This window comes from Typopeltis vanoorti, chromosome 6 (genome assembly GCF_054136105.1).
Source record: "Typopeltis vanoorti isolate ZY-2024b chromosome 6, IOZ_Tvanoo_1.0, whole genome shotgun sequence".
Lineage (NCBI taxonomy): Eukaryota > Metazoa > Arthropoda > Arachnida > Uropygi > Thelyphonidae > Typopeltis > Typopeltis vanoorti.
The window spans coordinates 52,410,650-52,437,891 of record NC_143554.1 but is presented as its reverse complement, the minus strand read 5'-3'; the positions used below and the strand labels follow the sequence as shown (position 1 = coordinate 52,437,891).

Here is a 27,242-nt window from a genome sequence, read left to right as displayed (position 1 = left end):
CCAAATCAACTGGAAAAGCACCTGCTCCTTACACCGCACAAAAACATGGTACGAAAGAAAATTTAAAGAATCCTGCAAAATCCTGATAAACCACCCAAATATCAACAATAAAGATGGTATGAAAATTCCAAGGATCTAGATGGCACACATTCAGCCAACCTAATTTGAAAGATTCAACATAAGTCAGGACTCTAGCCAATCTGCTATTATTAGAAACCATTCCACTCCAACTGGCTGGAATGATGTTAATATATGTATATAGTAGACAACACAAATAATAGGACTTTAGCGTTGCTGTATAATTTTTTTTATTTTTTTATTTTTTTTTTAATTTTTTTTTTTTTTTTTTTTTTTTCACCAGAGGTCAGGCCAACAATTGTGGTAGCGGTTAGTCAGTGTCTTTAACGAACCAGTATGATTGTAGTATAGCTTGTTTCCTGTGTATATTTGTACGCTCCAGAAGATGACCTTAACATAAAGGTCGAAACGTCGAATTGTAAAATTTTAGTAATAGTAAACTAAAGTTTTTATTCAAACACGGTAGTTGTCTCCATAATTTCCAAAAATGCATTCGGATCACCGTGCAAGCCTAAAAGAAAGGATTCAGATCACCTAATTATAAATGTTGCATTTGGGCAAAAATGTTTTCTGTTTTCAATCTGATATTTAGTATATATCAGATTTAAGTATATCTTTATAAGTATATGAAATAACCAGGAAACCCTGCTCTGGACACCAAACATACATCTGATTCATAATTCAAACTAGGCCTTCAACATGAATGGTGATGGTTCGTGCCAGATAATAAAATTTGTTTCCCACCTAAAATACTTCACTGGATGGCATGTTTAGCAAACAATTTTAACTGTGCTGTTACTTACAACATATTATTATCCTTATCATCTGCAACCTGCATGGAGTTAAGGACTCATTGAGAGAGGCTACAAATCAACCAAACCAGCTGTCATACCTTCCCTTAAATTCATTCACACTAGATGCACTCACCACCCCTAAAGGCAAACTATTCCACTCACTCGCTCACTGCTCTGTGAGAGAAAAACTTAGCTCTTACCCCTTTCTTGACTGTGAACAAACTTAATTTTCATGGATGCCCATATTCTCTCCCCCACTTTCCATATAACGAAAAATTTCATCAGACGTTATGCTATAATACCCATTTCACAAGTCTATAGATCTCCATCATATCACCCCTCTTTCTCATGTAAACCAGAGTCTCTAATCCACATACAATCTGTTCTCATAATCTAAATCCCACAATCAGGATATAATCTTTGTGATGCTTCTTTGCACCCTTTCTACAGCTTATTTCCCTTAGAAACCTGGAGACCAACTCTGTACACAATAATCCAGGTGTGGTCTTATCAAAGCATTATAAAGAATAAAAATGACATCCTTATCCTTACATGTCAAGGTTCACTTCAGCATTGCAATTGTTGGATCCTACTTCTTTTCAATCTATACTTTGGATCCGATATAAGGTTAATACGATGTTCTTAACTAGTTGATAGGTTATAAGTTGATTTCTAATTTAAATATAAAGAAAATTTATATTTAAAGACTGCAGCACTTTATATCTGAATTAGTTCAAGAATTGAAGATAAACCAACTCTCAACTACCCTTCCTTTATATGTTGTTATTATATATACTGCCCGAGTATATTTAACTTACTTAACTTACCCGCTTTGGTTCAAATATTTTATGAATGGTGCAGTAAAAGAGATTCAGGCAAGATACAACTTATGATTAACAAAAACAAACATTTAATTTTAGAATCACAAATTTTACACTTAACTTCAAATCACTAATTAAGTTATTAGAAACACTTCAGTCTTCCTGACAATACAGTCATACTAACTCAGACAATGGTAATTCTGCTATGTCTATTACAGTTTTCTCATAGTTCCTTAAGTTCCAAATACAATAAAATTGCGGTAACACCTCTTCACAAACAAACACTTTTAAATTTACACTTCAGCTAATCTTCGCAATAGTTACTGTTAGTATAAGGAAATTCTAGGATGAAACTCACACACTTCTCTGTATAGAAATATTAAAGGTTGGAATAATCTTACCGATAATCTTTTTTCTTCATCTACTTATACGTAAACACTTAAACAGTATACGGCACTCATTAAATAAATCTTCTAAGCAATAACTGAATTAATCATTGGTCACTATACACATAAACAAACGTTCTTGCATGAAGTACTACTGATCACTCATGAATTAAGGCAATACACAATAATTCCTTATCTTGAAGTTTTATATGCACAGTTGTTCATTCCTCCTGCATTCAAATAATTCTTTAGGCACTATAATTCTAAACACAGCTAACGGTAAACTTCAATTTTACAGCCTCTACTATTCTCTAGTTACTCGATGCTTTATTTCAAGATTCTGTGTGTCCTTGACAGGTCGGCCCTGAAATAAAATCTCAACTCAAGTATTGCTAGTCTATTTAGTAGTCACTCAGCTGTCTTCCATAGCTATAATTGTTATTCTACAACTTATTAGCTAACTGCCTCTCGACTAGTAGACTTTATTTAGCTGCTTGAGTGACTTGCCGACTCGCTATTATCACACTGTGATTCCCGAATGCCGAATGCTCTGATTCCAACCTAATGCCAATCCTCTCCTTTCTCTCTCTCTTAATAATTTCTCTCTTAATTCATCTAATCTCTCCCTATTTTCAGCGTTCATCCCCTTTTTATATCCATTCTTCCCCGCCTAAATTATTCTCGTGATTTCTTCCTAAAACTCTTTTTAATAAACCTTCTCCTCACGTGGTGTTCCAAAACGTGCTCGCTCATTACATACGTCTCCATGACAACCAAACAAAATATAATAAAATGGAGGTATTGCATAACGCTAAACTTCTACAAATAGGAATAGATAAGGAATATTTACATTTCAATTAATGCGCAGTTAAAATATCAAAGGTCAAAGCTGTATAACTGAGAGGAGACCTCCACATAGCCTTTAAAGGAATGCGGAGAACCGACCAGGGCTTCTGACCTAATGTCCAATCCTCACCTTCTCGTGGTGCACCCTGTTGGGTATCTACTTTGATACTGAACGAACAAGGATGGGCTGGTAATTTGGGATTTAGCCGACCAAATTGTATTCTTATTGGTTAAACCAAAATAAAAAATGATGGTACAACATGACAAAATTTCATGCCGGCTGGGGCGTCGCCCGGTTAAACAAGGCCCCCGTTGTTTTAGCCAGGGAACCAGGGCGAACAGCGAAAAGTCAGCTACTGGAACAAATCTGAAAACAAACCCCAACTCAACATCACCAGAGTTAAAGATCGGTACTATCAACGTAAGAAGCCTGAATGGCAAAGAAATGGAGCTAGCTGAGGAATTAGATAAGTACCAGATCGACATAATAGGGGTGACTGAAACAAAAAAGACCAAAACTGGTGAGATCTTTCTGAGCAATAAATACAAAATGTTATATTCAGGCAATAACAATCAAGGAAAAGAAGGAGTAGCCATAGTATTCAACACAAAATACGAGGCTAATCTTCTTGAATGGCAGTCAGTCTCAAGTAGAGTAATGTGGGCAAATATGAGAATGGGGAACTGGACAATGAGACTTATTTGTGCCTATGGTCCCACAGAAGGTTCTACTAAGGTAGAAGTGGAGGAATTTTTTGAGGCTTTAGAAAAAGCAACTGACACAATGAAAAAAGAAAAGTTGGTCCTTGTTGGGGATCTAAATAGTAGAGTAGGAAATGATTGTGAGACATACAAAAATATTTTGGGAAAATTTGGAGAAAAGAGCAAAGCTAATAATAATGGCAAATATCTGTTGGATTTCTGCTCAGGACATGGACTGGTTATTACTAACACCATGTTCCAACATAAAAATGTGCACAAATTCACATGGAGAGAAGAGGCTAGAAATAAGAAAAGTCTCATTGACTATGTTATTGTTGATAATGATGTTTTCTCCCTGGTGCAGGACACCAGAGTGTACAGAGGATTTGAAATTGGAAGTGATCACTATTTAGTCTTGAGCAGGATAAAATTGAATTTCATATTGAAAAGAATAACATGTAAGAAAGTTTTAAAGCGAATAAAAGTTGAGCAGCTCTCAGATGTAAACTGTAGACTAAAATACAGAAATATTATTGAAAAGAAAATGAAAGAGTTTGAGAACAGGAATCAAACCTTGGAGATTCAGTGGCAAACTCTGAAGGAAACATTGATTGATTCTGCCAGAGAGGCATGTGGTGAGGTTGTGTGCAAAGATAAAAAAATCAGAACTCCCTGGTGGACACAGGAAGTTAAAGAGGCAGTGAAGGAAAAGAAGAAAGCATATCAAAAGTTCCTGGCAAATAAGTCAGCTTTTACTCTTACAGAATACAGAGACAAATGTAAGAAAGCTAAACAGTGTGTAAAACTAGCTAAACAAAAGTCATGGGAGGACTTTGGCAAGAATATAGAAAATAAATATCAAGAAGGTGGCAAAATATTCTGGAGGTTGTTGAAGAAGCTTAGGAATGGAGGAAAGAGTGCTGTAAAAGGAATTAGAGATGATAAAGGTGAAATGAAAACAGGAGAAAAAGATATCCTTGAAGTATGGTGTAATTACTTTGAAAAACTGCTAAATGAAACAAGCAGTGATGACAGCACAGTGATAAAAAACACTGACCAGGCATGCAGTCAGGAATACATATCCATACTTGAAGTAGAAAAAGCCATCAAAGGCTTGAAATGTGGAAAGGCAGCAGGAGTAGATGATATTCGACCAGAAATGCTGAAGTATGGTGGTATAAGAGTCTTACAGTGGCTGCACTGCATAGTTCAGAAAGCCTGGACAGAGGGACGAATTCCCGATGATTGGAGTAGAGCTCTCAGAGTACCCATATATAAAAAGGGAAATAAAACTGAATGTGAGAATCACAGAGGTATTTCCCTACTGAGTGTTCCTGGCAAGATCTATGCAAGTATACTTGAGAAACGGTTGAGAAGAATTGTGGAAGAAAAGCTTGGTGAAGAACAAGCTGGATTCAGGCCAAATAGAGGCTGTCAGGATCAGATCTTCACTTTACGACAAATAGTCGAGAAAGCATGGGAATATAACAAAGATCTGTATTTAAGTTTTGTCGATTTGGAAAAGGCATATGACAAGGTGCCAAGAGAGAAGCTATTCAATACGCTGCAGTTATATGGTGTGAATGGGGCATTATATCAAGCAATACTTAGTCTTTATTTGAGTTGTGAGTCAGCAGTTAGAATTGAAGGAAGTACAGGAAGATGGTTTAATGTTAAATCTGGTGTGAGACAAGGATGTACATTATCCCCTCTGTTATTCATTATCTATATGGATCACATTATGAAGGAAAGTGGTATTAAACCTGATATCAAAATTGGAGATGTTAATGTCAGCTCTTTGCTTTATGTGGATGATGTTATACTTCTAAATAAATCCGCTACAAGTCTGCAAGATTCTCTGACTAAATTGAATAGCTGTTGTAATAGATATGGTATGAAGGTCAGCAATAAAAAGACAAAGACAATGAAAATAGGCAGAATCATTGAAAATGTCAACTGTGTTGTGAATGGAGAACCTGTGGAACAAGTAAAACATTTCAGCTACTTAGGCACAATTTTTACTGAAGATGGTAAATTAAATATAGAAATAGACAACAGAATCAGCAAAGCTGGTATGGTGGGAAGTGAATTGAATAAATTCATATGGAATAAGAAAGAAATTAGTCGGAACACTAAATTAGCTGTATACAAGACTGTGTTCAAACCAATTTTAACTTATGGATCTGAGAGCTGGGTCAGAAGTAAAACACTTGACCAAAGACTAGAGACCGCAGATATGAGAGAGTCCTGAGAAAGATTAGAGGCGTGAACAGATGGCATCAATGGCAATATCATATTAAAAATGAGGATATTAGGAAAGAACTTGACATTGTCAGCATCCAGGAATGCGTTAGCAGAGCTAATCTCAGATGGTATGGTCACTTAAATAGAATGGGAGAGGAAAAATTAGCAAAACAAGTGTTCTCTGCAAGGTTGGCAGGAAAACGACCCAGAGGAAGACCAAGATATAGGTGGATTGATACGGTACAAAGTGCCTTAGACGATAGAAATATAAGATCTGATAATGTTGGAGTCTTGACAAGTAACAGACTGATTTGGAGGAAAATTGTAGATAGGAAGTTAGTAATGATGTAATTTTTTCATGTAGTACTGTCATATCCTGTACACCCCTTGAGGGTACATGGCAGGAATTTGATGATGATGATGATAAATATAATAGTTTAATAATATTTAATACAGTCTCTTCATTATTAATACATATATCTTTGATTAAATAATTAAATAGGGTTAAAGGTAGTTATATGAATATTAAATTATAAACAAGTGAATTACATTAAATAATATTTACAGATCTAGCTTATGTGATGGAAGATCATGTTGGATTCTGAAACAAATAATAATTACTCCAATCTCTATATAATCAGAATCCAACACAATTATCCTCTGATTTGTATTTGCAACTTTTGCTATGTGACCTTTAAACTTGAAATTCCTATCCACCAATAAGCAATATTCCTTCCAAAAGATTCCATGTCTCCTCGGTTTCTTTTAGCATAACCCTGCCAATATAATATGCCAGGAAATCTAATCATACACCAAAGTGAATAACTTTACAATTACTAACATTAAACTGACAGCCATTTTTGTTTGCCCAGATTTCCAGTCTATTCAAATCATTTTGTAATTGCTGAACATCAATAGCATCCCTGATTGCCCTGCCGATTTTTGCATCATCGGCAAACAATTGCCCATCTGATGTTAGACCCTGCATGATATCATTAACGTATACATTGAATAATAATGGCCCAAGGACTGAACCCTGAGGTATAACACTGGTAACCTTAAATCTGGCAGATTCACACCCACTGTATACAACTTTTTCATATCTGTCTGTCAACCATCCCTTGATCCAAATGAAGAGTTTATATTCAAATCTATATTCTCCAGTTTATGCAACAGCCTTTTGTGGGGTATCCTATCAAATACCTTACAAAAATCCAACATCATAGTGTATCCATTCCCTTTATCCAACTCGACCATAACATTGTTATAAAATATGAGCAAATTGCTAAGACATGACCTTCCTTTAGTAAACCCATGCTGCTCCTGGAAGAGTATAGCTTGTTTGTCTACCCACTGCTGTATGAGTTCTTACCAACTTCTTTAAAAATCTTCACTACAACATCAGAGATACTGATAGGTTGGTAGTTATATAAATCCATTTTTTTCACCACCCTTGTACAATGGAACTATCATACATTCCTGGCTGAGACTCAAGTCATACAAAGATGTCAAAGGCCTAGCTAATTCGGCTGAACATTCCTTTAGAAAACAGGCTGATATTCCATCTGTCCCTATAGACAAATTCTTGTCCAGGTTATGCAACAGCCATTTAACTTCATTTTCATGAACTTCTAACTCTTCATCCAATGTAGTAGTAGCACTGTGCACCACGTTACATACGAGGGTGGTCTGAAAAGTTCTCAGCCTAACAATTAAAAAACTAATTTATAATTTAAAAATTATTTTTATTTTTCAACAAAATCTCCTTCAAGACTAATGCATTTATTTCAGCGATGCTCCAGCACCATTATCCCATCCCTATAGTGGTTCTCAGTAAGATCTGCAAAATATCCCCTCTACAGCTGCAATCACTTCTTGATTTGAAGAAAAATACTGACCAGTGAGGAAGAGTTTTAGTTTTGAGAAGAGACAGAAGTCACAGGGAGCCAAATCTGGGGAATAGGATGGATGTTCCAACAATTCATAGTGCACATCCCTTAATTTTCCCATTGCTAAACCTTCATAGTCTGGTGCATTGTCCTGATGAAAGATGATTTTTTTCTTCTATGCAAACCAGGTCTTTTCTCACAAATTTTTTCCTCTAGTCTGGTTAAAAGATCAGAATAATATTTCCTGGTTATTGTTTTATCCTTTTCAAGATAATTTATAAAAAAAATGTCTTTAGCATCCCAAACAGCTTTGTAGTTCAATATGTAACGTATTCTAATCGGAGTATGCACACCTGGTTGTTATATCTTAGCAAAGTGGGCACTCTTTAATTCAACAATCTCATTAGCTTCCAACACTCTGATACCATTCAATGCCATGACCTGTCCTGCTGATGGAACCGATGGTGTCTTCTTTGGCACTGAACAACTGGCTTCTGTCCACTGTTTTGACTGCTGTTTGGTAATGGTGAATCCAGGTCTCATTCATAGTAATAAATCAATGCACAAAATCAGTTTTATTCTTGTTAAAATGCTCCAAGCACTGTTCAGAGATTTTCACGCAAGTGCGTTTTTGATCTGCTGTGAGCAAGTGAGGCATCAATCTCGTGCAAGGCTTTTTCATATGCAATTCTTCATGCAAAATATATCCTACACAATCTTTTGAAATGCCTATAGTCTCAACAATTTCATGCACTTTGCCTTTATTTTGTCATAGGCATCAAAGAACAGTTGAAGAATTTCCCCTGAAAGGAGAGATTTAGTTCATTTAATTTCAAAAAAAATGTCTGAAAGATAGGATAGTGTTGATAACCATGCTTCATCAATAAGGAGTGATGCAAAATCAGAATTACATTCATTTACAAACAATAAAACTTCGTGCCTTAAATGAAATAACCTTGTTAGTACTTTGCCCCTGGAAAGCCAGCAAATTTCAGAATGAAGCAAAAGTTGTATATATTCACTGCCCATTTCATCACCAGAGTACTGAAAATAACCTGTTATTTAATGGTCAAGCCTTAATAAAATTAACTAGCTTTACAGTGTTGTATAGCACAGTTTGAAATTCTGATGCCATTCCTTTGGAGGCTAATGTTTCCCTATGTATGAAATAATGTACCCAATTCATATCCGGAGCTACTTCCTTGAACTTAGAAACAACCCCACTATGCCTGCCTGTAAGGGTGCAAGCTCCATCCGAACAGAAGCCCATACATTGTCCCCACTGGATCCCTTTGTGTATTACGTAATTATTGAGAGTGTGAAATATTTCTTCTCCACTTGTTCGGGATGACAAAGTTCTACAAAACAGAATATCGTCATGAATGTTATTATGCACATATCGTACATAGCATATTAACTGCGCATCATTTGTAATCAGTAGTCTCATCTATTTGTAACGCATAATAAGGGCTCTTATTAACTCCTTCGATTAACTGAGATTCTACGTCACCTAGCATATCATTAATTCTGCGACCGACAGTGTCATTTGAAAGAGGAATTAAATCAACATATTTTAGTAACTTGTTGCCAAACATAGTTTTTACCACATCTTTTATAGCTGGAAGTGGGAAATTTTCCCCAATAGAATGGGGTTTCCCTGTTTTCGCTATGTGCAAACTTAAGAGATGGGATGCTTCCAGTGCCTTGTATTAATCAAATCCATGGCCAAAACTACGTCTTTCCCATGATTTAATGTCCCTATGTGTCGCTGAAAAAATTAAATCGGCTTATTTTTCACATCACAATGTTTAGTTTCAAAATGTTGGAGTTTTGCAGGTTTCAGGCACTTATTCAACAACACTTCATAACACAAAACACAATGAGGTTTCTGTTCACTTTCATCTCCACACCAAGTAAACTCATATTCCAAATATGAAGTGTTATATTTCCTACTGTATTTTTTCTTTGAACTGCTTGGTTCTTCTACTTCAATAGTATCAGGTTTACTTGCCATTACAACACATGTATCATAATTATGGTGAGCATCACCTGCTTCATTTGTTTTTCTTTTCAAAGTTCTAGTTCTAAGCCACTTTTCCATTATTAAAAAATGTTTCCGAAAAATATATAAATACTTGGGTTAACTCATGACCCAATTTGTCCAATTATCACTTAGAACTTCTGAAGATATACTGAGCCTTGGTTGAAGAAGGAAAACCTTCAATAATTAAAATCCATAAAAAACAACCAATTGGTTGAAATGTGGATAATACATGTTTACTTCAAATCTGACATAACAGCAAAAGAAGGCAGAAGCAATTAAACCATATTGTTGTTCGCGTCACCCCTCTTTTATTACATGTCATTCTGCCGCTACAATAATTTGTAGCGGCAAAATGTTCATTTCACGAACATTCTGCTGCTATTTGTTGGTTTTTTTAAGTATCCATTTCATTTCAATAATTTTTACTTACTTATCCTATTTTAATTTGTTTTGTTTGGATAATTAAAAAATATATATTATTTAATTTAAGTCTGCTTGCGGACCACCTGCCCCATCATTGCAGACCACAGGTTGAGAAACACTGCTCTAACTAAATTGCATAACAGCCAACAAATTTGACATTTAAATCAGCAATAAAAAAATTCACAGTTCTGAAAGCAGTGAAAATATAAAAATTGGCAGAAGCATAGAAAACTTCGGCTGCATTCTCAATGGAAAGCCCATAGTACGAGTAAAATATTTCAGCTATTTAGGCACAGTTTTTAGTGAAGCCAGTAAATTAAATCGTGAAATAGTCACAGAAAGCTGGTATGGTGGGGAGCCAGTTGAATAAATTTATATGGAATAAGAGCAAAATTAGTCAAACACTTAACTAGCAGTATACCAGACAGTGTTCAAACCAGTTTTAAGTTATAGCTCAAAGATTAGAGATTGATTAAAGTTCTTAGAAAAGTTATGAGTCTGAAATATTAGCAAAAATAGGTGTTTGATGCCAAGATGACATTAAAGCAACCCAGAGGAAGACCAAGATCGAGGTGAATTGATTCAGTCAGAAGTGCCTTAGAAGAACAAAATGTTAGATGCAACAATATTGGAGTGCCGACAAGTTATAGACTAATTTGGAGAAAAATGTTTGTTAGGAGATTAATAATATAAAGTTAATCGTGTCATAATAGTCTGAACACCCCTTCTTGAGGACAGATATCAAGCAACTGATGATGATGAGTAGCTGTTTGTGTGAACAGCTTTTCAACCAAGTTTAAGTGACTGATATGATTGACAAAAATTGAAAAATAAAATAAAATACCTACCTGTTAACAGTAACAGTGAAGATTAAGTCAGATACTGAAGTAACAATTCGAGATGGTGCCAAAAGAACCACAAATTTTAGCTAGAGGAAAAACAAAAAAGCTTGTAGAAACTAAAGTAAGCAATTCATTTATACACACTTACTTGAATTCATTGGGAATTTAATATACTTGAACTTATTTGGGAAGAGAAGATATTAAAAACTGAAGCCAACAAAATGTAATAAATGATCCTATCATAAACAATTGTTTCTAGAGCATTTTATTTATTAATATAACAAAGAACAAAAATTATAGCAGAATGAGCATCTATACCAAATTAAACACACTTACAGTACAAGACATCTACTGCACTATTAAACATGCTAATTTTATAACAAATTGTTTATCAGAGCATACAAAACATCATATTCAGTGATTAAAAATGTTTACCAACTATAATTTTTAATTGCACTAAAAATAAACTACAATATTTAATATATATCAATTTTTTTTTAAAATGTGTTCCCTAGGCAAAAATCAATAGTGCTAGTAATGCTGTTGGAATACCGAGAGGAAAAGTGAATGCAAGTATATTGACAGGTACAAAGTATCTGATAAGCAACAAGTGAGGTACGAATATGAAAGAGCTGCTCACACAAATGAATGAAAAGAGGGAAAGAATAATGCTTGTGAGTTGGCCATCATGGTATCAGAGAGGCAAAGTTAGGAAGGACCAAGATTATGAATGGTTCATTGTGTGGGTTATGCAGCAGGAATGTGGAGTTTGTGGATGTATGGAGTTTGAAACCTGAGTTATAAATGAAAGATGCCAAGAAATTATATTCTTGGTTTAATCCTTTATCCAAGTGTAAACAAACAATGTTTGCATATGGTGTGAGTCGCTGGAGAGGGCGCTAGTGGGTCAAGCGCCATGGACGTGTTTTGAAGAGCTCCTGATTCAGATAAGTTTTACTAGGAATAATTAAGTATATATGCGTAATTGTTTAAGTAAGAGCGGCTGTAAACGTTGTACGCTACCGATATTATTAGAGTGGGTTTTTTTTCTTGCCTAAACTAAATACGAAATCATTAATATTAGACCTAGCAACCTGCAGAGAAAAAAAAAATGGCGGCGGCATTGTCATTCCATGATTTTAATTTAGATTTCAGTCGTTTCATTAAGTGTGAAGTCTGTTATATGTATTCCTTTGATTACATAAATGATTTGTGGATGTTTAGTGCAGATGGAAGAAGGGTGTGTGTGCGAAATGTGACCTGAACGAGGAATTGATGAATGCGAATATGAAATTGATGACAGAAAGTGCTAGTACCGATTGTGTCGCGAGTGCATGTTTGAAAGAGAAGGATGGTGAGTAGGCAGGCGAAAAAATGTTAAAAACTCAGGAAAAAAAGAAAAAGAGCGATTTGAAAACCGTAACGGATGTTAAAAGGGACAACAGTGAGGCAGAAAGAAAAGAAATTGAGAGAATGTATGAAAGTAGAAATGGTGTGATTCAGAAATCGCAAGTGAAAAAAATCGAAAGAATAAATAATAGCGAAAAAAGAATGAATGATGGCGAAAGTACTGAACCAAAGAAAGATGAATGACAGTAAAAGTGAGAAGAATGATAGCGAAAGTTGGACGCATGTTAGTCCAAAAGTACGGAAACAAAGAAAGATATATGAGAGTGAAAGTGAGAAGAATGATAGTGAAAGTTGGATGTATGTTGGACCGAAAGTACGGAAACAAAGAAGGTTGAATGAGAGGAAAAGTGAGAAGAAGGGGTCGAGAGTTAGGAAGTTAGAAAGATTTAAGGATAGAGCGAATGTGTCGTGAGGTTCGGAAGGTGAATTGGATTGGATGAAGCAAGAAATGAAATGGATGCGGAATGAAATTAAGAGAATTCAGGTCAAAACTATTAAAATAAATCATGATGGCATGAAAGAGTTAACGAAAGATGAGCAAGTGACGTTGTATGGCGACTCCATTATTAAAGGTGTGCTAGAGGATAAAATGCACAAGGTATGTTTTCCAGGTGGTAAAATGAGTAGAGTGATTGAGGCATCGAATCTGAGGCGGGAACGAGCAAAAGAGTTAATTGTATTAATTGGTACAAATGATTTGAGAGAGAACAAAGAGCATGTCAAAATGAACATCAGGAGACTGCTTGGAAAGATAAAAGAGAATAGTGTGACAGGAAGGGTAGTCAGTGTGTTGCCTAAGTATGATTGTGGTGAAATGAGGCGGAGAGCAAGGATTATAAATAATATTCTGGCTGAAATGTGTGAGGAGATGGGAGTACAATTTGTTAATGTGTGGAATGAGTTTGAGGGACGAAGTGAGCTGTATGGGAGTGATCGACTGCATTTGAGTGGTTATGGGGTGAGTCGCTTGGAGAGACTGCTGCTGGAAAGTGGAGAAGTGAATAGAGAGAATGAATGAGATCGAGAGGGGGGTGATGTGGAAGAGCAGGAGAGTAAGACAGAAGAGATTGAAGAAGTGGAAATGAATGGGGAAGTGAGTGGTATGAATATAGAAAATGAGAGAATGGGTGTGCAAGAGGAGCAGGGAAACGGGGAGGCTCAGGGTGGACAGGGATACACAACGTGAGAAAGGTGGATGCCCCAAGAGGAGGTGAGAGCATGTGTAGGCAGGAAAGTAATGGGATGATCAGGGATCAAAAGGAAACAGATGGAATTATAAAGGGTTCTAAAATGAAGAAGCAGAAAGGGAAATGGCCCCAGTCCAGCATGGAGAGATCACATCGAGTGAGTGGTATCAGTGGAACTAGCTGTAGATCCAGAAATGAGTTGTTGTGTTTGTATACCAATGCTAGAAGCATAAGAAACAAGGCGAATGAAATGGTTGCACTAATTGCGTCTGTGCACCCAGAGATTGACGGAATAAGTGAGACATGGTTAGATGAGGATGACTTCCTGACAGGAATAGAGATGGAAAGGTATGATGTGTTTCGTGAGGATAGAAGGGGTAAAAAGGGAGGGGGAGTGCAATTGATGCTAGAGAAAGAGTTATATCCATACAAGGTAGAGATGCAAGAGGGAAATGGGGCCAGTGGTTTTGAGGCAGTATGGTGTGAGATAGAGGTGAATAGAATCAATTACTTGGTGGGATGTTGCTATAGACCTGGTAATGTGGATGGTGGTGACAGTGAAATGTATAGTCAAATAAGCCAAGCAAATAAGAAAAGGGTGATTATGGGTGATTTTAATTATTGCAATATAGACTGGAATGAAGAGATAGCAACTGGAAGTAAAGAAAATGAGTTTCTTGAGTTTTTGAGGGATAACTACCTCAGACAGTATGTAACAGAGGGCACACGAGGATTAAGTGTCTTGGATTTGGTCATCTCATCGGAGGATGTAATTATCAATGAGGTATCAAATCATCCACCAATTGGTGAAAGTGACCATGAGGTGATTACTTGGGTGGTTGCCAGCAGTGCAAGGACCCCTGTGAAAAAAGGGTATATGTGGAACTACAAGGGGGGTGATTATAAAGAGCTCAGGAGACAGGAGAGACTGACTGTAGGTGAGCAAGAAGTGTTTGGGGGAGTTGAGTAAACTAGATGTAAATAAGGCTGTGGGACTTGATAATATATCACCGCGTATTCTGAAGGAATGTGCCAGAGAGTTGACACCTGCCTTGACATATTTTTTTAATACGAGTCTTGCACCTGGTCAAGTCCCTAAAGAGTGGAAGGAGGGCAAGATTGTGACACTTCATAAAGGAGGTGATCGAACTCAAGCATCAACCTATAGGCCTATCTGTGTGTCAGGTGTTGTGGTTAAGTTGTTGGAGAAGCTTGTGAGAACTAGGATCCAGAGTTGGGTTGACAACAATGGTATTATCTTTGATGGACAGCATGGATTTGCTAAAGGGAGGTCATGTTTTAGTAATCTACTTACTTATTACAATAAAGTGACTGCATCCTTGGACAGAGGAGAAGGATACACAGTAATATACTTGGATTTCGCAAAGGCTTTTGATAGAGTACCTCATGATAAGTTGACAGTCAAACTAGAGCAGATGTGGTTGGATATTAGATTAGTGCATTGGATTGGAGACTGGCTATCCGATAGGTATCAAGAAGTTGTGTATGGGGAGCAATATCACAGAAGAGGAAACTCACTAGTGGTGTACCTCAGGGGTCTGCTTTAGGGCCATTATTGTTTAACTTGTATATTAATGATATTGGCAAAGATTTGGATGGAGATATTCAGTTGTTTGCAGATGATGCAAAGTTGGGACGAACCATAAAGAGTAGTGAAGATGTTGTGCCTTGCAAGAAGACTTGAATAAATTGAGCGATTGGGCAAGCAAATTGGGATGCGAGTTCAATGTTGCAAAATGTAAGGTTTTAAAATTTGGAAAACAAAGATGGGATGCAGAATTTATGCTTGGTGAGAATATATTGTTGGAAGTAGAGGAAATAAAAGATCTGGGGGTGAGAGTGGATAAGGATCTAAAATTTAGGGGACACATCGCCAAAATTGTGAAGACAACACAAAGACTTCTGGGAATGATGCGGAGGACACCAACGTGTACAAGTAGTGAGATTCTTGTTCCATTGTATAAGGCTTTGATTATGCCACACATGGACTATTGTACCCAGATTTGGTCACCTGTTTTTCAGAAAGATGAAGAGATGTTGGAAAGGGTCCAAAGGCAACTGACTAAGGTAGTTTCTGACCTCTGGAATGTCAAGTATGAGGAAAGATTGAAAAGATGTAATTTGCAGAGTCTAGTGGAGAGAAGGAAGAGGGGAGATATGATAGAGACCAAAAGTTGGTAAGGGGTTGTTATAGGATCAATGGTGGAGAAGTTCTATAGAGAATAGTGGGAGATCAGGGGAGAACCAGAGGTCATCCCTGGAAACTGTATAAAGAGGGTGTGAGTAGGGGAGTGAGAGGCAGGTTTTTTTCGTGCAGAGTTGTGAGTGATTGGAATGCCTTGCCTGAGAGTGTGGTGTCTGCAAGGAGTTTGAATGTGTTTAAGACGTGGTATGATGAGATGTGTGTGAGATAAAAGGACCCCCTAGATGAGTCTTTGACTCCATGAGGTCTTGTTTAATAATAATAATAATATGAAGTATCTTCATCACGACTGGGCTACTACTTGTATATGTATATAGAGGGTAATGACTTCACATCAATTGCCTTAGTATTCCATAATGCCAAGCACACAACTTTTGGATGTTTATAATGCTATGCATTATGGGATGAGCCACTAGCCAGACCAGTTTTCATCTTTATTACCACATGTTTAAGTGCAGGGATACCTCTACAAAAACTAAGTGATCTACAAGACCACTGAGTAAAACATCCTCTCTACTTTCCAGGGAGTAAGCAAACCCAATGACAAGCATCAATAAATGTCATCAGTGAGACCATATCCCAGAAGAGAATGTAGAAAGGAGAATGCAGATTCTCCCTTTCAACTCAGAGGATGAGCAGCTATTATGATAGATATACGTTGGAATGAGGCATGGTCACAGATAATGAAAGAAATGTAATTTATATGGCTACAAAAAAGAAAATTACTTGAGTCAGTACTTATGTGAGGGATGCAAGGCTGATGAATCTTGTGACAGTGTAAGAAAACTTGGCTGCAACTATGCAGAAGGAGTGATCATACTGTCTTCACATAGAATATAAAAATGGCATATGTGGAATTATAAAGTAACCGATTATGACAAATTGATGATCATGTTGAAGTTGTCCCATGGCATAAGAATGTGGAAGATAAAGATGTTAGCAGTGCATGTAGGAGTCAAGAGGTGTTTGAAGAAAGCAGTATTAGAATGCATATTAACAAGAGTGTTATGTGTTATGCATGCTGATTTTTCATGAGCATCCATCAAATGAAAATGAATACTCTGCCAAATAAATGACAAAGGGATATGGCAGTTTTGGTCAAGAGCCCTTCTCAGGTCAAGTTATGCAATAGATGGCTAACCCCCCCCCCCTCCCAATCTAAGAATTAGACCTGGTATTACAGAGGGGATGAACTGCTTGTGAAAACAGATTAAGATAAAAATATAATAATGGTTATATTTTTTCAAATATTGTTTTTAATTTACTTATTTTTATAATTTTTTGCCAGAGTAATATAAAGATATGACAATAATAACTATCACAGCAATGAATATTATTTACCATATATTACTGTTATGTGAAAGCAGTGAGAATTTAAAAGAAAAATCTATCCTCATATTAAAAAGAACCTTGAGAATGCATGTTATATAAACTCACTGTTTTATTTGCCGGAAGTGGATTTCCAATATCACATATCAATTCATTAACACCTGTTAATTCTGGCTGGGCTCCACTGCAACTAACAGGAAAGTCCTGTAAAATTAATATATTAATTTTAATAAACTGTATAAAAGGGAAAAATATGACATTTATTTATTATGTATATAGAACACTATACAGATTACATTATGAAAGAAAGCAGATTAAACCAGATAAAAAATCACAGCTATTCAAATCAGCTCTACTTTATGCAGACGATGTTATACTAAATAAAACCAAAAAACCTTCAGGATTCTTTAACTAAATTGTATAACTGCTATAAATTAGCAATGAAAATAGGCAGCAACATGGAAAATGTCAACTGCATATTCAATGGAGAAGATACTGAACAAGTACAGGAAAACCTCGCTTAACGTGAATTGGATATGCGTGATAATCGGTTAGCACGACTGAGTGAAATGATACTATTTTCCACTTTAAGCAAGTGATTAATCAGTTAATGTGATTTTTTTTACATTGTGTTACATTTTTTATCCCCAATCTGCAGCAACTGGCAGCACTTGTCAATGTAGCAGCCAGTGACACTCAGTAGTTGACTCAAAGCTATCTTTGCAAGTGCACGTTCAAACTGTTCTCTTTCTCAATCACTTTTCCTTCATTTTGCTTTAATTTAGATACCCGTAAGGATTTACTATATTCAATCCCTGATATGGAAAAGAGAAAGACTGATAAAGAAAGCAGCAGTAATAAAAAGAGAAGGAAAGTAATTACACTAGAGGAAAAGCTGAAAGCCATTAAGAAACATTTTCGTGGCATAGTAATACAGTGATTGGGTGAGACCTGGGATACAGTGAGTCTACAGTTTAGACTATATTAAATAAGAGCAAAGAATACAAAGAACAAGGAAAAGTTTCACTGCTACAAGTAAAAGGAATATTCAGGCAAAAGCACTCAATATTTTTACATCATTGAAAGAGACCAAATTTCAAGAGGAATGTGAAAGCTTTACTGCAAGTTCAGGATGGTTTGACCATTTTAAAAATCAAGATGTACTGCATAACGTAAGAATAACTGGGGAATCTGCTAGTGCTGATTAAGATTCTGGCCAAATTTCCTGAAGAATTGCAAAGGATAATTTAGGAGGTTGATTATGATGATTTGTCAAATATTCAACATCAACGAAAAGGGACTCTTTTGGAAGTGTATACCAACAAAAACTTCCCTAGCTAAAACTCAACCAGGATACAAGTATCTAAAGATCATCGTACGCTTTTATTAGGAGGCAATGCAGAAAGCAACTTTTTGTGCATGATAAACCATGTGTTAGTTTATCATGCACAAAATCCAAGATCTAACATTGAAGAAATCAGCACAATTGGAAAAAAAAACCTGGATTTAATGAACTGGATAATAAAGATGTGAGAAACTTGCCCTATTCCCATTCAGAACAGTTAAGTGAGAATGATCTCCTTCTACTAGAACAGTGTTTCTTAAACTTCAGATATCCGTGTATCCTCTTCCTAAATTTTCATTATTAGTAAGTACCCCTTATCAAAATAATAAATAAATAAAATTAAAAAAAGTATATTTCATTGTAAATGTCTATTTTATTTGAATTTAGATGTACACATAAACAAAAAATATTTTTAATAGAACAAAACTGATTCAGATAATTACTTTATCAATTGCTATTGTACGCTCTTCATGTTGTTTCAGGTTCGCAATGTATGTTCATTTACGAACTTGAACGAAGATTCATGAGTGAAGACCCACGAATTTGCAACTATTCAAATGAAGCAGTTATCCTAATTTTAGTAGGAGAATTCATACATAATATATAATTTATTGCGAAATATATACATTTAAAATAATTCGTTTTTTTTCTTAATAACGATTCCATGTGTTAATGATGCATATCTGAAAATTGCCAAGTACCCCCCCCCCCCCCACGAAGACCTTTCGTGTAACTGGGGGGGGGACACATACTACACTTTGAGAAACACTGAACTAGAAGAGCAGCGTGCATATGAATAAGATGAGGAGTGTAAACAAGAAGAGAATGGTATGACTAAGAAGCAAACCGCAAAAGAACTTGAGCTAGTTTTCAATCACATTGAGCATGCTAAAGAAATTTTGTCTGCTGCTGATCCTGATATGGAATGAAGCTTCAAAGTCTACCAAAATCCTGATAAAGCAATCGCCAGCTTTTGTAAATTGCATCACCAGATGAAAAAGCCAAGCACTATTCAAACATCTTTACTTAATTTTTTTGTAAATAAAAAAAGTATCTCAATCAAATGTTTAGACATTAAATAAAAATGTAAGCAACTGATTTTTATTAACTTATAGCTTATATAAGTTAATAAATAAATATAATATAGCTTATACTGTAATTTTTTTCCCAGATTTATGCTAACTGATGGATGAATTATAATTATCCTTATTGTTTATTACATTTGCTTAAACACATTAATTGATGGATTAATTATTCATTCTAAGCGAGGTTTTCCTGTAAATAATGTTGACTATTTAGGCAAAATTTTAAGTAAATATGGCAAGTAGTAATAACTACACACACACACACACACACACAAAAAGAGAAACTATTATGGTGAGTTGCCAGCTGAATACATTTAGCCTAAACTGTTTCTTCTGCACATTAATAATCTTCTCCCCAGATCAGATGACTCAAGCTTCAAGATCTATGATCAATACTTTTAACACCAATCTTCTAGACATTCTCAAGTGGGCAACAATAACCTATTGAATTTTAATTGCACCAAATCACAATCCTACCATTACTAGTGGAAGAACAACCACAGCTCACTTTTCAATACTTTTGATAATGTGCTGCTCTGCTCGCCAAACAAGATAAGTTTTCTCTTCTTGGATTGATTTCATATCTAGCCTATCATGGAATAAGTAGATTATGCCCATGCATTTGAACATTTTAAAATGCTGGGTATTCTTTTTTTATTCTAAACATCAACTTTTCTGCTCAACTCCTAACATGGTAAATCCTCAATCTGGCCAACGTTAGGAATGTTGTACCAACATCTGGGATGTGCACTACGAATTTCGCTCATAATGTTTGACTGCATCCAAAGTAGCTATTATTCCTCCAAATGCTTTCTCACGGATGCTCTGTTTCTGCATTTTTGTCTTTTTTATACTATTTACAGGGAGGACACTGCTCCATTTAACTGCCATTTTTCCAACAACCTGCAAAACAGATAGGACTGCAACATAGAATCCTATCACAATGCTCTTTCAAAGTATCATATCAGTTCCTTTCATGCAGCCATTTCACCCGGACAGAGTTGCACTGACTTGGGAGCATCACATTACTCCAATTTATACCGGTTACAAACATGTGACTCGTTATATATCACGATGCACCTTGCCTATGGGGATGTCCGTTGACTTCTTTCCAAGCAGTGTATATGTTTTTATTTATATATTAAATTTGAAATACTGGGTAAAACTGATTGTGCATCCTTCTATATTTGAAATACAGCAGTGATTATCAAATTATCCTCTACTCTGTGAGTGTGCTGCAATTCCACCAACTAAGATCATTTTTCTACTTTCAACCTTTCTTCTAGTGTAATATAGTGCAATACTGCCATTCTCAAATGATCCTAAACTTAACACTCAAGCAACAGTTCCTTCCTTCAATTCCTCATGTCATAGTGGGTCTTACAGCTCCCCCCCCCCCCCCCGAACCACAGTATACTATGCTATTACACATTCTTCTGCTATCCCATATGTAAGATTTATAGTACAGGTGTATGTAGTGCTAAAATTAAACGCACAGTTTTTGGACTGCAACAGTACTCCATTATAATTAACAACACTCTAAATGTATATCTTTCATGAGCTCCTAAATGGCAAATCATAATGGTTTTACTTTATTTACTCCATACTTTATCCCTATACAGTATTGATGTAGGTTTTGCCTGTGTGTAGATTGGATATATAACACGCAAATAAGTTAATATGCGGTGCTTAAAGGTCAAGGTCATTTTGGGGAATGCATTTTGGGGTGGCCTTTTGGGGAATGTAGTGAGCCAACCAGGGCTTCTGACCCAATGTCCAATCCTCACCTTCTCATGGTGCACCATGTTGGGTATCTACCTGGATACGGAACGAACGAGGACAGGCTGGCAATTTGAGATTTAGTCAACCAAATTGTATTCATATTGGTTTAAACTATATGCTGGCTAAGGGGGTAGTCGCCTGGATAGAAAAGCCCCCCCCCATTGTTTTTGTCAAGAATTAGGGTGAACAGTGAAAAGTCAGCTAATGGAGCAAACCCAAACCCCCAACTCAACATCAGCAAAGATTAAGATTGGCACCATAAACATACAAAGCATCAATGAAAAAAAAATGGAACTAGCAGAAGAATTGGATAAGTACCAGATTGATATAATAGGTGTTACCAAAACAAAGACGACAAAAAAAAAGTAAGATTTTTCTAAGCAACAAATACTAGATGTTTTATTCAGGGAAAAGGAGTAGCAGCTATGCTATTAAACATTAAATATGAGGAAAACCTTCTTGAATGGCAGGCAATATCAAGTAGAGTGATGTGGACTAATATCAGAATGGGGAACTGAACAATGAGACTTATTTGTGCTTATGGTCCCATGGAAGGTTCTAATAAGGAAGAAGTGGCAGAATTTATCAAGGCATTTGGAGAAGGCAGCAGACACAATGAAAAAGGAAAAGTTGGTTCTTGTTGGAGATATAAACAGCAGAGTTGGAAATGATTACCAGACATAAGAATGTTTTGGAGAAAAGAGCCAAGCTAATAATAATGGTAAATGCCTGCTGGATTTGTGTTCAAGATATGCATTACTTATTACTAACACCATGTTCCAACATAAAAATGTGAACAAATTCACATTGAGTGAAGCTGCAAGAAAAGTCTCATTGACTATGTTATAGTTGATAGCAATGTTTCCACATGGGTTCAGGACACGAAGTGTACAGAGGAATAGAAAGAGGAAATGACCATTTAGTTTTGAGTAGGATAAAATTGAATTTCATATTAAAAAGAAGAGTATATGAGAAAGTATTAAAATGAATCAAAGTTGAGCAGCTATCAGATATGAACTATACACTGAAATACACAAACATTATTCAAGAAAAACTGAGAGTTTGAAAACAAGAACCAAACCTTTATGATTCAGTGGCAAAACCCTAAGAAAACTGATTGATTTAGCCAGAGAGGCACTTGATCAGTAATATGCAAGGATAGAAAAATCTAAACTCCATGGTGGACTCAAAAAGTTAAAGAGGCAGTAAAGGAAAAGAAAAAAGCATATTGAAAGTTGCTGCAAGTAAGTCCCCTTGTGCTCTTAGGGAACACAGAGAAAAATGTAAGAAAACAAAAAATTGTGCAAAATTAACTAAACGAAACTCAAGAAGACTTTCATAAGAATTGAAAATAAATATCAGGAAGGTAGTAAAATATTATTATTATGTGACGCTTGCAAGGAGTCCAAAGACTCATCGAGGGAGAGTACCTACTCTACAACTCTCCATCTACCAACTCAATCCACTAACTACAGTGAACTGAAAATACCATCATCATATACACCAATGCCATCTACTGCCCACCACCACTAGTATTTTCACAGACAATCACAATCATCCATGACTGCAGCAGGATTCGAACCAGCAGCCTTTAGGCTAGAGAGCAAATATGCATAGAAGAACAAGTTTCTCCTCCAAACAGAGAAATCATGAAAATATAACAAGAGTGTGTATTTAAGTTTTGTAGATCTGGAAAAGGCATATGACAAGGTGCCAAGATGAAAGTTGTTCAAAATGCCCCAGTTATAAGGTGTAAATGGGACATTATATTAAGAAATACATATTCTATTTAAGCTATAAGTCAGCAGTTAGAATTGAATAAGATACAGGAAGATGTTTAACATTAACTCAGGTGTGCGACAAGGGCAAATATCTCCACTGTTATTCATTATCTATATGGATCACATTATGAAGAAAATGGTATTAAACCTGATATCAAGTTTGGAGATGTTGGTTTCAACTGTTTACTTTATGCAGATGATGTTATATTCATAAAAAATCAAGGACAAGTCTGCAGGATTCTCTGACCAAATTGAATAATTGCTGTAATAAATTTTTTATGAAAATCAGCATTAAAAAGGCAAAGCCAATTAAAATAGGCAGAAATTGAAAACATCAACTGCATCCTGAATGGAAAACCCTATGGAACATGTAAAATATTTCTGTTTATATTTACACATATTTACATGTTTATATTTATATTTTACATGTTTATATTTACACAATTTTTAGTGAAGATTGCAATTAAAATTGGAAATTGACAGCAGAATTATCAAAGCTGGTATGGTAGGAAGGCAACTGAATAAATTTATACAGAACAAGAGAGAGAGAGAGAGAGAGAGAGAGAGAGAGAGAGAGCTTGGTCAAAACACTGAACTAGCTGTATACAAAACAGTGTTGAAACCAATTTTAACTTATGGATCTGAGACCTGGGTTAAAAATAAAATTCTTTATCAAACACCAGAACCACAGATAGAGTCCTAAGAAAGATTAGAGGACTCAACAGATGGCATCAATGGCAGCGTCATATTAAAATGAGGCTACTATGAAAGAACCTGACATTGTTATCATTCAGGAATGTGTTAGCAGAGCTAATCTCAGGAGATTTCGCAGCCACTTAAACAGAATGGAGGGAAGATTAGCTAAACAAGTGTCCTTTGCCAGAATGGCAGGAAAAATACTCAGAAGCCTAAGATGTAGGTGGAACTGATAAAGTAAAATGTGCCTTAAAAGACAGAAATATAAGATCTAATAATATCGGAATGTTGACAGATAGCAGGCTAATCGGGAGGAAAAATTGTTGATAGGAAGTTAATAATGATGTAACTTTCATGTATTACTATCATAAATCCTAGGTCCCTGAGGGTATATGTCAGGAATTGAATGATAAGTTAATATGCAGTTAATGCAGCAGTTTTTAAAACATTTGGTTCCCAAGAAACAAAAGTTAAAGCAATATGTATTTTCCAGTCAATTCAATTAAATTCTAATTTTTAATGGGCCACTTCTTATGATGCGTTTCCTGACAGTTGTAATGTAGTTATAACTCAGTGTTAAGTAAAAAAAAAAAAAATTCTCATGATGAAGATGAATCACCAGGCCTTCTATTTATAATAATATGTACATTACAGAATAGTATTCCAAAGAAGAACAAAATTATTGAAATGCTTATGGGAAAAATAAAATAAAATCTTCTTCTTGAGTATTCTGCAATTGAGCAGGTTCTTTTAGTAGAGAAACTTTCCTTCCACTCTCTTCTGTTCTGAGCCTTGATGAAGGTTGTGTACCTGTCTCCATTCAGCATGTCATCAAGCATTGTTTTCTTTACTCTTCCACTGGGTCTTTTTCCATCAATTTTCCCTTCGATGGCATGTCTGATGATTCCATTCCCTCTCAGAATATGTCCGATCCAGTTTCTCTCACTTCTTTTTATCCTCCTTAACAGACTTCTTCCTTCTTCTACTCTTTTTAAGACCTCTTCATTAGTTATTTTATCTGTCCATTTGATTTTTTACATCCTCCAAATCCACGTCTCAAAGCTTTCCAAAATCTTAATTTCTGCTTTCTTCAATGTCCAAGTTTCAGCTGCATAGAGGGCAACACTCCACACATAACATTTTATTAGTCTTTTCTTTAGGATTCTATCCATTTTACTTCTGAATAAATTCCATTTTCTATTAAAGGCATCTCTTCCCATTGCTATTCTTGCTTTGATGTCACTTTTACATCTTCCATCACTGCTAATAACACTTCCTAGATATTTAAATGTCTTTACTTGATTCAATTTTTCCCCATTTATTCTGATATCCATATTTGCCTCTTTCCTTGCTATTTTCATTACCTTTGTTTTTCTGATGTTAATTTTCATTCCATAATTGATATAGGATTCCAGTAATCTGTTCAACAGATGTTGTAGTCCTGTTTGAGTATTTGATAATAATGCCTTGTCATCTGCATATCTTATTGCAAATATTTGTCTACCTCCAATCTTTATTCCTTCTTCCGAATTCTCCAGTGCTTCAGAATACATGTTAAACAAAATTGGTGACAGAGAACAGACTTGTCTTACTCCTTATCCAATGATACCTGGTTCTGTTGTACCATATATGTCTCTTACCATGGCAGTTTGTCCCATATATAGTGAAATAATTAGCCTTCTGTCTTTCCAATCTATACCAATCTTTTCCATTACTTCCACTATCTTATCTCATTTTACAAAGTCAAAAGCTTTTTCAAAATCTATATAACAGATATTAACTTCTTTATTCACTTCCAGACTTCATTCACTTTCTATTCTAAACAGTCCAACCAAGAAATTCTTCCACTTTAGATGCAATTCTTCGTGTTAAGATTCTCATAAGTATTTTTGATGTATGAGAAATGAGGCTTATTGTTCTAAAATCCTTGCAGTTCACTGCATTACTTTTCTTTGGCATAGGTATAAATATTAAGATCATAAAATCTTTTGATAGTTCTGCTTTGTTATAAATTACCGTATATTATCGCGTATAATGCGAAAAATTTATGGTAAAAAATACTACTTAAAGTTAAGGGTTCGCATTATATGCGGATCCTAAAAAATATAACATCATATTAGACTTGCACACGCAATATATACTACCTAATGCCTATGCAACCAAATCTACTGGACCCACTCGCATTCGGCGACCGAGCGTGCATCGTATCTGCGCATAAAGTTACTTACATTACTGGCATTAATCGCAGATACGATGTGCTCTCTGTCACCGAATGATAGAGCACAGTGAGATAGATACAGCACAGTTAGGTATATTAGTTTAACCACAGTTCATTTTAAATATTATTCGTTAAACAAACCTAGCCTGAAAATGAGCCAAGAGAAACGTAAACGTTCATCTTTTGAAGCAGGATTTAAATTGCGTGTCGTGCAGTTTGCAGAAGAACATAATAACAGTGTTGCTATGAGAGAATTTGGTGTAGCAGAGAGTAATATTAGACTTTGGCATAAGCAAAAAGACAGTCTTGAAAAATTCCCCAAAATGAAACGTGCCCGTCGTGGAGATGTAGCATCCTTTCCAGAACTCGAAGAAGAGCTAAATGAGTGGATTTTGATGCAACAACAAGATGGCATTATAGTAACAAGAAATGCAATTCGTTTTCGAGCTCTACAACTCAAGAATGGTAAATTCAAGGACACACCAGGTATTTCATCTTTTCTTGCTTCGCCTGGGTGGTGCAACAGATTTATGGAATGCAAAGCATTAACATTACGACACCAAACAAAAATTGTGCAGAAGTTACCAAAGCAGCTTGAAGAAAAAGTGCAGTCCTTCCATAAATTTATCATAAAATTATGGAAGCGTCACGGATGTGAACTTTCCCAAATTGGCAATATGGATGAGACACCCATGTACTTTGATATACCTGGGAATCGAACAGTAAACTCAGTTGGTGAAAAGGGTGTCTTCATAAAAACAATGGGACATGAAAAAACGCATTTTACCGTTGTTCTAGCAAGCATGGCAGATGGAACCAAATTAAAGCCAACAGTGATATTTAAAAGGAAGAAAATTCCGAAACATATGAAATTTCCACCAGGTGTAATTGTTCGTGCCAATCAGAAAGGTTGGATGGATGAAGAAGGTGTACAATTGTGGCTGAATCAAGTATGGAACATATGTCCAGGTAGCTTGTTACGTCAACAAAGCATGCTAGTCTGATATATGTTCCAGGTGCATTTAACAGAGGCAAGCAAAGAGAAAGCACGTGAGCTACGTACAGACCTAGCAGTCATACCGGATGGTCTAACTTCCGTTTTGCAGCTGCTTGATG

At 35.8% G+C, this 27,242-nt stretch overlaps 1 protein-coding gene across 1 annotated transcript in view; it reads right to left on the bottom strand.

Annotated features, from left to right (window-relative positions):
* Positions 1 to 27,242, bottom strand: part of LOC150105451 (integrin alpha-PS2-like) — a 536,973-nt gene that overhangs the window by 81,875 nt on the left and 427,856 nt on the right. The window contains exons 21-22 of the mRNA XM_090394825.1: positions 17,328 to 17,423; positions 11,076 to 11,155 (exon numbers count right to left, since the gene is read on the bottom strand). Of these exons, the coding sequence (XP_090250951.1) occupies positions 11,076 to 11,155; positions 17,328 to 17,423 (176 nt within the window). The remainder of the gene's footprint in view (positions 1 to 11,075; positions 11,156 to 17,327; positions 17,424 to 27,242) is intronic.